Source organism: Pipistrellus kuhlii, unplaced genomic scaffold (assembly GCF_014108245.1).
Source record: "Pipistrellus kuhlii isolate mPipKuh1 unplaced genomic scaffold, mPipKuh1.p scaffold_m20_p_12, whole genome shotgun sequence".
NCBI classification, from domain to species: domain Eukaryota; kingdom Metazoa; phylum Chordata; class Mammalia; order Chiroptera; family Vespertilionidae; genus Pipistrellus; species Pipistrellus kuhlii.
In genome coordinates this window covers 7,979,186-7,991,974 of record NW_023425427.1, presented here as the reverse complement: position 1 = coordinate 7,991,974, position 12,789 = coordinate 7,979,186, and the positions used below count along the sequence as shown (strand labels likewise).

Sequence of the window (12,789 nt, the reverse complement as noted above, 5' to 3'; positions counted from 1 at the left end):
ATTCTATGGGCAAACAGTAAGATTCCTTCAAGTACTTGGAAACAAGGGAATCGGATAGTTCTTAATGGTTATCCTGGTAAAAATGCTCATTTTCACTGGCTGGCTAAGGAAACAACCCGTCCTTTCACCAAGGTAACCTCGTCATAATCTGGAGGCGAGAGGACTGGAAATGATGGCCATTTAATACGTGGAGACCAGTGCATTTTTCTGGCCCTGGGGAAGACCTGTGTAGACAGAATGAGGTGGATCGCTAGCCTTGAACAATAAGAAAGGACATCTCAGAGGACCGAAGGGAGTTATGTGGCCCCTGGAGAGAGACCCCAGCCCTGTTTCATTGCACTGGTGAGGCGGGGTCTGCCGTTAGGCAAGGAGCGTCCATTAGCCTCCCTGTGACTCAGGAGAATCTTCCCTCACCACTCCTCCCCCAGTTTGTTCTGGCTTCCCCTGCCCCCAGACAATTGAGTTATTTTCATCTAAGGAAGGTGGTGCCTGACTGAGAGATATGATCACTTCAGGCACCAGAGAGAGAAATGTTCTCTTTCAGATCAGCTAATTGTTGACTCAACTTGAGGAGCGTGAGTCACCCTCTCTGTGATGATTCCATTTCAAGTTTGGCAGCCTCACTCCAAGGTGCAAGCACTCATGGAGGTGGTACTTGCTCTGTGAGTCTCTTGGCGGAGACTCAGCCAGTGTTCTCCTGGTAGCAAGCAGCCTTGTCATCCTCTTTTCCCTTCTCAATAATAGTCTTTTCTTTTCTTTTTTTTTCTTTTTTATTGAGTGCCTGTTAGGCGGTTGTTACTTTAAATACGTCACCTCATTAAGGACCACGAAGTAGATATTACTCTCCTTGTCTTACAAGCAAAGAAACAAATTTGTGAGACCAAGTGATTTGCTCCAAAACTTAAAGACTGTAAATATGAGTGCCGGGCTGTCTGCCTCTATAATCTTGCTTTCTCCTAGACACTGATTTTTTTTTTTTCAAATGAAATGTGTCCTTTTGAATAATTTGTCTAGATGCCGACTAGCATCATCACATGTATTTACCATCATTACCATCCCATGTCTCTCTACTCTAAGTACATGATCATGGACTCCAGAAAATTTAGACCATGTGGAGACATACCACAGTAGTTATTGGAAGTTCCTTAATGTAGATAATCTCAGGAAATATGTTAGTAATTAAGATTCATTTCACCAGCTTACAAAACCCCAGATGTTCCCTAAGAAATAAGTAATCTTGGTGCAAAGTTAAATTAAATAGAACAATAGAATTGGATTTCATGTTTATTAAGTTATAATTCTCATGATCAAATAATCTGTGGATACTTATTCTCATGCAGTGAGATGAATTATTTAGACAAATTCATGCATCTCTTGTAAAAGTAAATAAGTAGAATACAAGACAGTAGTTTTGATACTGGTATGTTTGATTAATATGTTTGCTAATTATAGAATTTAGAGCTATACAGTGAATAACTCCACAACATAGAATATCATTACTTTATATATGGACAATGAACAAATGTGAGAATGCAATGAAAAACCAAAGTATCAATATAAAATGCTGAAATATTAGCGGCTATAACCCAGTAACTAAGATACCTCCAGGTACTTTAAAGACCTGGGAAAATTAAACTAAGATTTCTCTTTACAAGATCCTTAGCTATATTTAGTATCTACTATGTGTGATGTAAGAATTTCCCCAAAAAAATGCTCCCATATGGGGCCAGTAAGCAGTTTTAACAGCTGTATTATTTTTGCTGATTATAAAAGGAAGGAATGTATAATCATTGCTAAAGTGAGATTTAAAAGTACAGGAAAATATAAAGAAAGAACATAACTATATACTCACCACCCACATATAACCCACACAAGTATATCCTTCTATGCTTTTTCTCCCCAACATATTTTATTAAGTTAAGATATATTCTTCTTGTTCACATGCCTCATCAGCCTGTAAATAAAATAATATTAACATTTGTATCTAAAATACATTGACCTTGACTTCTTTGATAAATTTTTGAATATGGATTCTTTCAAATTCTTATACAAAACTTTATAATTTTAGGAAATCCCATTAACATTCTTTTAATATTGTGATTTCTGGTTTTGATGTTAGCCTTGGGATGAATATCTCCGTTTCAGACACGTACCTATGATGTTTCTTCTACTTCAATCATTTCGATCCAGCTAGGATTAAGAATTTATTTTTCTGTAAGGTGTGAGGTAGGAATAACGTTACTTTTTACTGATGGTGAGCTAGTTGTCTCAACATGATGGATCAATTAATTCATTCTTTCCCTCACTGATTTAAAAGTCTTAATCGCACACACATTTCTCACGTATCCTCGGGTCCACCATCCATCTGCCATTCCTGTGCCAATGCTATCCTCCTTTAATCCCTCCAGGTTTTTTAATATATTAGAATATATCTCATAAGGCAAGAGCTATTCTTCTTTCGAAAAATTGTCTTGGCTTCTTACTCCATGGAAACGATTATTTATTTTTATTGTTTTTATTATGTGGCTGGTGATAATGTGAGTTTTTTTTAAAAAATAAATCAACTGTTGTATTCTGTCAGAACAGACCGAATGTAATATCCCCTTTGCCTCTTGGTTGGATTGCCAGAGATTTGTCTCTTTTATTGGTCGGTTCAAGGTCCCAGCACAGTGCGTATTGCCACATGAACTCCTTTGGGACTGTCACACTTACAAAGGTTTGTGTGCCCGAGTCAGCACTGTCACCATCAAATTGCTAATATCACCTCCAATACATAAGCTGCGTTTGAATTATTTATCCATGAGCAGAAGACCCTGCCTGGAGTTTCCCTCTAATCCAAGCTAGGAACATTGTCATTATGTTTTTAAAACCACAGCTTTTTCTTTCAAGACTTGAATGGGGGGGGGGGGGGGGAGGAATCAAAGACTGAATTGTGACCCTGAGAACTATTTATTGTCACCCCACCAAGGTCACTTGCTGCATAGCCTAGGGGTATCAGGAGGCTCGCTGCAGAGATATTGTACTGTGTCCCCCTTTTATGAGCCTTCAGCGCTCATTTTAGACTTTCCTCGGTTATTAGTGTGTGTGAAAGGCCAGTTTCAAATTGTAGAACATTGAACAGACAGCGGGGTACACATGGCGTAAAGGAACTTCACTCATCGTTTTTTCCATCGCGTTGCCCCCTGTAAACCGCTTGAGTAGAAGTTCATTAAGACTCGGTTTCTTCTACCAGAAGTCTTGGTTGGCTTCTGTGTGGACTGACTCAGTTAACAAAACCTCTAAACTGGTCAGCGGGGAGGAAGGGAAGGAGACTGGAGGGGGCACACGGATGAATGAGAAAACAAGCCCAGCTGTTTCCTACTTCATGTTTAATCCTTTTTCTATTCAAGTTATTCAGATTCTACCCATCATCCACTAACACAATGTTAGTTACAGGCGAAGGAGAGATTGGGAGTAAAAGCATAAGAAGAAATCACAATTAAACATCTTACCTGTAAATGAAAAGGATTTGACTAATGATATTGTACATTTTAAATAAATACAATTTTACATGTCAATTATACTTCAATAAAGCTCTGGAGGGCGGAGTTTGATCAGATGATTTCTAAAGCATTTTTTAATAGTCTAAGATTCGTTGATTGATTGATTGATTCATTTATTGATTCATTCAGTGTCTATTGATTATTGCAAGTGGATGAATAAAAGATACAGCCCCTTGGCCAAAACCGGTTTGGCTCAGTGGATGGAGCATCGGTCTGCGGACTGAAAGGCCCCGGGTTCGATTCCGGTCAAGGGCACGTAACTTGGTTGCGGGCACATCTCCAGTAGGGGGTGTGCCAGAGGCAGCTGATCAATGATTCTCTCTCATCGATGTTTCTAACTCTCTATACCTCTCTCTTCCTCTCTGTAAAAAATCAATAAAGTATATATATTTTTTAAAAAGAATTCACTTAAAAAAAAAAAAAAAAAGATACAGCCCCTGAATATAAGGGGCTGGGGGATGAGTGGGAGACAGCACCAATAGGGAACCCACTGTTAGACAAGCTGGGAGATAGTTACCCACATTCAGGCATAGGTCAGCGATGCCTGATGATATTGTAAATCCTCTTTGCAGGGGAAATGACTCTTGAGTAGAAGCAGGATAGCAGAAGCAGGATAGCAGAATGCGTTGTTTAGCTTTAACTCTCAGATGCACACCCTACTACATGTGTGACCATGGACAAGGTTCTGAATTAGCACCTACCTCTTAGAACTTTTGTAGAGGTTTAATGAATCTGTATGTAAAGCATTTAAAGCAGTGAGAGTTCTGTAAGAATCATCATCATCATCATCATCATCATCATCATCATCATCATCGTCCCCCAATACCATGGCTTCAGATATCATGTAAGGACACCAGTCATATTGGCTCAGGGCATATCCCACTGATTTCACTTAACCTGAAAGGCCCTGTTTCCAAATGCAGCCACATTGCATGGTAGTGGGGGTTAGGAATGCAACATATGAATGTGGGGTGCAATTCAGCACAGAAGTGAGAGCAGCATAGTAAACAAACTATACTGTGAGTTCTTACACATAACTTTATACTATTTAAAAATGCTCCATACATTTCTAAATCCTTTTGTTTGTATTCTTCTTGGCAGTAGTTGAAAACTATTTATGTGCAGGAAATATGTTACCCATGAGTGCTGTGTAATTATTGAAGTATATTGGAGTGAGGGGTTGGTTCCTGTCAACAGTCACTTCAGCAGCACAATTAGGAATGCCTTACACATGAACAGACTCGTGTCTTTAATTACTGGAAAGCTACAGGTCAAGTGTTATAAATATGCTTCTCTGTGCACTTGAAGAGTAAGCAAACAGATATCCACCAACAATGACTTCGCTTTAAAAAGCAAGAAGAACACCAAGGAAAACCTTGGCTACCCGGCCACCACCCTGATACAGCATTGCTAACAAAAGGGCCTTCTGCAAGGATGGATTTCCAGCCATCAGCACTTGCTCATGGGCACCTGGCAGCGTCTCCAGGGTGCTGAATGGCTGCTGGACTTCTCGGTGGGATGGTGAATTAGAACCACTAGTGAGATGTAAATTCACTGTTACTAAATATTAGTGCTATTTAGTATCTCATCTTATAGGTTCATAACAAGTAGCCCTTAATCCTACATAAAATTGGGAGTCTAGCCCCACCGGTGTGGCTAAGTGGTTGAGGGTAGACCTATGAAACAGGAGGTCATGGTTTGATTCCTGGTCAGGACACTCAGGTTGCAGCTCAATCCCCAGAGGCGGGTGTGGAGGTAGCAGGTGATCAATGATTCTTTCTCATCATTAATATCTCTCTCTCCTTCATTAATACCATCTTCCTCTCTGAAATCAATAAAAATATATTTTAAAAAATAAATTAATTTAAAACTTGAATTGTATATCTTCTCATAAGAACAATAGAAAGGAAACTGCAGTGAGCATGAATTTTGTGTCCTCAACCTTAAAGACATAGCCCACTCCCTCATTTCTGGAAATGATATTTAATTGGCTCCGAGTAATACATGACCTGGCTCTTAAGCAGTATGAGCGCACCCTTTCCTTGAACCTTGCTCGCCCTGTGTAAGAGGTTAAATGAGATTCTGATACAGGTGCTGTCAGGGAGCCAAGGAACTCCATGCTTATGCTGTGTCAACAGGCTTCGTAGCTGTTGTCCCTGTTGTTGGGAAGAGCTGGTTGTGTGCCCTGCCTCAGGCAGACGTGGCCATGCATACTCATGGTGGTCCATTCCTATGACCACCCACCTGTCCACTGGGACACTCAGCCTCAGTGCCTCGGGCCAGCTTCTGCAGACATCCAATAGCTGCCAGCTGCCATCTAGGGTCAATGCAATGGAAACCCAAACCAAAAACTATGTTACCTACCTTCTTCATCTTGCTCTTCATTTTAGGGAGTTGCAACATGCCTTTTTCTTGAGCTATTTTCCTTTTTCCTTCTCAAAGCAGTAATCATCTTTTCCAGGAACTGACCTGAAACACAAAAACTTTTCATTTCACTCCAGGATGTATTAGGACACTGGCATGTGTGTGTGTGTGTGTGTGTGTGTGTGATTTTAATGTCACTTGGAGACCATTTCTGAGAATGGGTGGGAGTATTAAAGAGTTTTTAAGAAAAGGAATGGCATAGATTAATCTTTTAAAAAGACTTTTAGATGGACTGAATATTGGGTGATTTTAGGAAATATTATAATGCAACCGCAATTCATAATTTCTTTTTTTAAACAAGAAATTCATGCTGAAATATGTGTGTGTGAAATATCATGATGTTCCTTATATACTTTATAATGCTTTGGTGAAAAACATATGAGAAAACATGTCAAAACGTTTATAATTGTTCAATCTAAATGAGGTTACACAGGCTTCATTTTACAGCTTTCTCTGTTTGCTTGTGTGGTGTTTTTTTTGTTTTTGTTTTTAAGTTTTCAAACTTAAATGTTTTATAATAGAAGTTTGGAAAGAGAACCCTCTCCGGAGATTGGGCAGGAGGGAAGTAAGGAGCCCAGTTAGTGAGGAGGTGAAAGCTGCCATTCAGGGGGACGGGGACGCTAGGGGCACAGCTAAAACGGAGGCTGAGGAGGGAGAGGTGCTGTGGTCTGAAAGGTGTCATCAGTCTGTTCTCTCCTCTCATCCCCAGTCCAAATTGCTTCGGGAAAAATGGCTGCTGCAGGGCATGCCGGCTGGAACTGCGGAGGAGGAGGAAGCCAGGAGGCGGCAGTCTGAGGAGGATGAATTCAGAGTCAAACAACTTGAAGATAACATTCAGAGGTAGGTGGTTTCCCCGCCCAGCGCCCCCACGCTGTGGTTTTACATTGCAGTGACCACTACTGTCCTCTAGGGGGCCTGCTCAATGCAATCGCCCTTTATCCAGCGATTTAGGATTATCTTCCTAAACAAGAGCACACTGATACCATTTAAACTTTTCCAGAGAATCCAGAGTTATACTCTCAGTAATAATTACGGTATTGGGCTGTCATACAGTTCAGTGATGTCTTCAGAGACCAATGACCTGTTGTAAGCAGCTTGTCCCTTCACCAAATGCCCCATTGTTTTTCTATCAGGGTTTGTCTTTTTCTCCTTTGGCTAAAGCTGTTAGCTGTTATGGCTGCTATATAGTAGGTCTGTTTTCAGTTGGCTCTATTTGATCAATCTGATGTGGGGAAACTGTAACCAAGGGGCTTGGGACTGAAATGAAGAGTACGGGAGTCCCAAAGGAGGACGCCCCTGTGGGTTGCCTGCTTCCACTGCTCAGAGGGTGAGCTGGCTCCTATATGGCCCTCAGCCAGGTTGGGAACATTCCAGGCTGGGAGATAAGTGCCTTCCGAGGGCCGAGGGCTGGCCAGGCTGATGCAGGAGCAGCCACGTAGGTTCCATGTGGGATCAGTTGCCAGGAGAGGTCCCAGGATAGAAAGCCAGAGATATGGGGTGGTGTGGGAGATGGTGAGTGTAGCTGCATTAGGACCAACTTCTCCCCTCACCTTACCTCCCCACACCACCGAATTCTGCCCAAAATTCACCTTGGAGTGCCAGCTCTTTCTCCTAAGGTACAAGCTCTTTTAAAATGCAAAGGGTAATAGCTAACTTGCTACCAGCCATTTATACTGATGAGTGAAGACAATATCTAGGAGACCCCAGGAGTGCCATCCAAGGTGGAAAGCCCTGGACCTGTGTCCCTACTTTGCTTTTGCCCTAATGTCCTTTAAAGGGGCTCTCAGAGCCTGGCCAGTAAGGCTCAATGGTTGAGCACCAACCCATGAACCAAAAAGTCCCCAATTTGATTCCCAGTCAGGACAAATGCTTGGGTTGCAGGCTCTATCCCCAGCAGGGAGCATGCAGGAGACAGCTGATTGATGTTTCTCTCTAATCGATGTTTCTGTCTCTAGCCTTCTCCCTTCCTCTCTCTCTAGAAATCAATAAAAACATTTTAAAGGGCGCTCAGAGCATCTTGGCTAAACTTTGCTCATTACAGGGATGGGCAGAAGTAGGTTTACGGTTGTTCATATGGGAAATAATATAACAATTAATAAATAATAATACAAGAATAAACTGTGTTTTGTGTACCGACAACAGTAAACCTACTTTTGCACCACCCTGTCTGTGTACACACACACACACACACACACACACACACACACGCGCGCACACTCAGGAAAGTAAAGGGCTTCCTGCTAGAAGCCCAGAGGCTGTAAGGTGAGGAGCAGGATGTTTCCACTCAGAATCCTGAGCCTCAGGGTTTTCTTCTCAGAAGAGGCTCAGCTTGCTGCATCTTAGGTAAAGAAGAGGGAGCCACGGGTTATTGGAAATACTGACAATAAATTGGAGAGGAAAAGGCAGTTCTGAGAAGCAGTTTGTTTTCAAGTCTCAAAGCGACAGGTCCATGGTGTTTTTGGCTGAGGTGACTGGTGACATGATACAAGATCTCTTTGCCTTATTAAAAATGACAGGCATTTTCCTGCTTCTTTCTTACTGGTTTTACATAACCACAACAGATGGGCCTGGCGCAGAGTAGGTGCTCCGTAGCAATGTGCTGAACAAAGAACTGGGGCTGGATGCACCGTGCATTGGGGTCCCCTGCCTGGCCGGGCAGGCCTGGGAGTTTACTCTCCAGTCCAACTTGGAAAATCCTGGGGACCAGGTGGCCTGGGCACAGTGTCCATAGCAAGAACCGTGGCTAGGGTTTGGGGTGGAGGAGCGTTGTGCACTTGGAGATGAAATTCAGAATCTGATGGTTACATAATAGGAATCTGGGAACTGGCTACAGATCAGATGCAGCTGAACCACTCAATAAAGAAATTCTAACAGAAATTAGAATTGAAAAACATTAGAATTGTGAAGCAAAACATTCATCTGTAGATCTTTTTATTTCAGTCCACTAGTCTAAGTCCCTCCCCAACAACCAATTAGATTCTCTTAAAGAGATACGTGAACTCTTTTCAAACCATGAAGCATATTAGTACAGCTGTGCCCTGAAGGTATTTTGGTCCCTGTTGAACCGAGAGTCACCTGAAGAACCTGAAGTAGCAGGAGAGAGTATAGAACGCAGAGAACAGGGAGGTTGTCCACAAGGGAAGATGAAGGGAAATTTGGGTCGTTTCGTTTAGATAAGAAAAGATAATAGCAACCTCAGAACTTCAAGTGTACATAGGATGTATGCCACATCTTCATATTTTATGTCTGGGCCATTCTGAATATGATAATGGCTTAAAGCATGAGAATTAAACATATGTCTATTTTCCTAGATATCTTCAAGAAGGAAGAACATAACCATCTTTCTAATTCTGATTCTAAAATTCTTTATAGTGCCAGTAGCCAGGTTTACAGACATGTTTCCTTCCAAAATGTTCATGGTAATTGTTAGTACCTTTGGAACTGAGAATGTTGTCTCTCTTCCCAAACTGTTATATGCAGTGTTTATAACAGGAAGGAAAGAAAGAAGGAAGGAAGGAAACATGTAATTAGACCATTAAATCCTGGGCATACAATCACCTGGGAAGCTTTTATAAATACAGACTCCCAGGCCTCATTCCAGGAAATTTGGATTCGGTGACCCAAGTGAGAAGCCCTGTGATTTGTTCTTTCTAAAGAATGTTCCAAGGAATACTTTTGCATGGTCAGGCTCAAGAAAAATTGCTGTAAATGGAAAAAAAGAGAATAGATCATAAAACAAAATCCCATTTTAATACCTAAACATTGCCAAGGGAAGTGAGAAGTAAATAGTGTTTATAAGAAAATCGATTTCACACAAACAGATAAATCAGGACAACCCTGGCCCTTGATTTTAGTGCTTTGACTCAAGGAAATTCGAAACCTGCTTTGGGACTCCTGTAGTTGGGACTAGAGTGTCTGCCTGGCATAGAGCTCAGGCTCTCTGTCATAGGCCCCATGGTGGAGGCAAGCTTCTATGTCAACTTGATTACAAACGTCCTTGATTTACCAGGCTAAAAATTATACAGGTCAGGAAAGCTGGCTACTTCACCACCATTTTTCAAAGACTTCTGGTTGACACTATGCCTTGAAGTGGTGACATCAGAGTGGCGGGAGAAGAAGGAGAGAACTGGTCATACTAATGGATAAATAGGTTGTCATTCTTCTGCACAACTTTTCTGGGAGCAGCGTCAGGATGGTGTCGTCTATGGATTATATTCCTGGCTCTCTAGAGACCAGAAGTAAAATAGACTTAAAGGAAAGTCATAATTACTTAAAGCAACATCAATACACAGATTTCTTTAAAAATGTTTCTTTTGTGAAAAGTTGGAATGTCACATCTTCTGTATGCCTTATTTCCCATTGAAGCACCATATTGAGAAAGCCCAAAAGATGGTTTCCAGTTTGGGCCTGTTGTCAACCATTGTCCACGCCATCGCGGTATGTGATAGGTCCCTGGGGGGGGCCACACATGAATCTCGTATTGATGCTTTTGGAGATTCTACACAGTTGGATCCACACTAGCTCTGTCTACTTCACGTCTGCTCTAATCAACAAGGCCCATCTGCATTGTGATTTTCTCACTTAAGGCTCCTTTTCTCCTGTCATCAGGTTTTATTCAAATGCTTGAGGTATAGTGTTGATAACTTTCTTTGATTAGTGAGAAATATTGGGGGATTTTGCTCCCCGTCCTGGAATTACCCCGGTAAAGTAGTAAACGGAATTGGAATGAGCTGTCTCAAAGCCAGGAAGTTAGTTCTAGCTTTGCAGAAAATTTGCTCAAAAACTGAGATAGGGTGAGTGTCTCATTCTGTCTGCTATTCTCATCTCTTCAATGAGCGTTCTCTCAGGATCTTGCAGCTCTGGTATTCTGAAATCCTCTCATTGGAGAGGTTGGCTAGAACTCCCTTCTCTGGACAAATAGACCTGTGCAGAGAAAAGTCACTGTGTGGAAGGAAATGGGTTTGAGGGCAGGCTAGACTGGGGGAAAGAGTGTAAGCTCTCAGGAAACCAAAGCCCCATCACAGAGGTGACTCTTTCATCTCAACAGCTGTCAGTTCTAAAATATGTCACATCAAATATTCATTGAATAAAATATTGAGGTCCGAGCTGCTAAGCCAGAGAGGATAACTTTTTAAAAGAAAATTGAAGGTGCAAGTGGGCTGGCTCATTTCTGCTTCCAATTTAAGATTCTCTGAGTGCCTCCGTTGGTGTCTGATATAGACCAGAATTCACCTACTTTCCCACATTCTTGGGTCTCAGGGAAGAAGACTGGTCTAAATCAGGCCTAAGCTTGTGTGTGTTATATTATGGGATTTTGGCAACCAAGAAGACAGTCATTCACGAATAACTATTCTAGAAAAGGCAACCACAGAAATGCTCATTGGAATCGCAATGGACACTTGCTTAGGATGTAATGTGTTCTTCCTATTTGCCATTTTTAACTCCATGGTGCACTGTTTTTTTCTCAGCGGTGAGTGGAGCCTCCACATTGGCATTCCAACCTGTGCCCTTCAGCCTGTGTCCCGCCCACACAGCCACATTCGGCATTCCAACTTTATTCTCCTTCCCTTTCTTTTTGTCTCACCAAAATAAAACTAGATATACTAGATGTTATCTTTATATACTAGATGACTAATATTTACTGGTCTCGTACTCTGTTCTGGGTAATGACCTAGCTTCCTGGCCCCCATTAATTCCTTAGTTTTCTCACTTCACCCTCTAGCACTCCTATGAAGTAGCAATGATTCATGATGATGCCCATAATACAGTTGGGAAAACTGAGGCTTAGGATGTAAAGCAACATGCTGCCTAAAACGGCCCTATTCACCAGTGAAAGAGTGAGTCTTTGAACTCAGTTCTGCTTAACTCCAAAGCACATGGTCAAAAATCTCAACACAAGTTATTTTAAGCCCTGGCTGGTTTGGCTAAGTGGAGGGTCCCAGGTTCGATTTTGGTTGGGGGCACATGCCCAGGTGGTGGGCTCAATCCCCAGTAGGGGATGTGCAAGAGACAACCAATCAATGATTCTCTCTCATCATTGATGTTTCTCTCTCTCCTTTTCCCTCTCTGAAATCAATAAAAATATATATATTTTATTGATTTTTTTACAGAGAGAAAGGGAGAGAGATAGAGAGCTAGAAATGTCGATGAAAGAGAAACATCGACCAGCTGCTTCTTGCACACTCCCTACCGGGGATGTGCCCACAACCAATGTACATGCTCCTGACCGGAATTGAACCTGGGACCCTTCAGTCTGCAGACCGATGCTCTACCACTGAGCCAAACGGTTTCGGCAATAAAAAATATATATATATTTTTAAAGTTATTTTAGGTTAAACATTTCTGAGACCGTGATATTCAGTGAAATCACACTGAAGGTCACCTCAGGATGTAGGTGGATGGGACAGGTAACGTCCCGCTCCCTCCTCCGGCCCCACACATGCCCCTTCAGGAAGCAGTGTCCCAGATGTGCAAGGGGCTGGGCCTGGGCCATTGTGAGTGGTCCTCGTGACTGGTGAGGCTGCCCCCCTCAGGGTCCTTCAGGAAGAACAGGCTCCAGTTTAGGCTTCGTCCCTTTGTCCCTCCAAAGCCCTCTGCTCCTGAGTGCACTCTCCTGGCTGTATGTGTACAGCCTAAATCCCTGTTGGAAACTGCGTGATTACATAATCCTGGCACGGCATGCTGATTAGGACCCAGACCTTAGCGTTTGACCTTGCTCTGTGTCCTCGTTCTGCGTTTCCCAGTCGTTTGGTCTTAGACAAACCATGTAATTTTGGCACTGATGTCCTCCCCTGTACACTGAGCATAATCATGAAGAGCTGTA

The 12,789-nt window shown here is 42.2% G+C and overlaps 1 protein-coding gene across 8 annotated transcripts in view; it reads left to right on the top strand.

The window, feature by feature from the left end:
* PALM2AKAP2 (PALM2 and AKAP2 fusion) overlaps window positions 1–12,789 on the top strand; it is a 259,879-nt gene that overhangs the window by 61,946 nt on the left and 185,144 nt on the right. For all 8 annotated transcript variants that reach the window (XM_036433054.2, XM_036433053.2, XM_036433052.2 and 5 more), the window contains exon 3: window positions 6,676–6,806. In XM_036433054.2, the coding sequence (XP_036288947.1) occupies window positions 6,676–6,806 (131 nt within the window). The remainder of the gene's footprint in view (window positions 1–6,675; window positions 6,807–12,789) is intronic.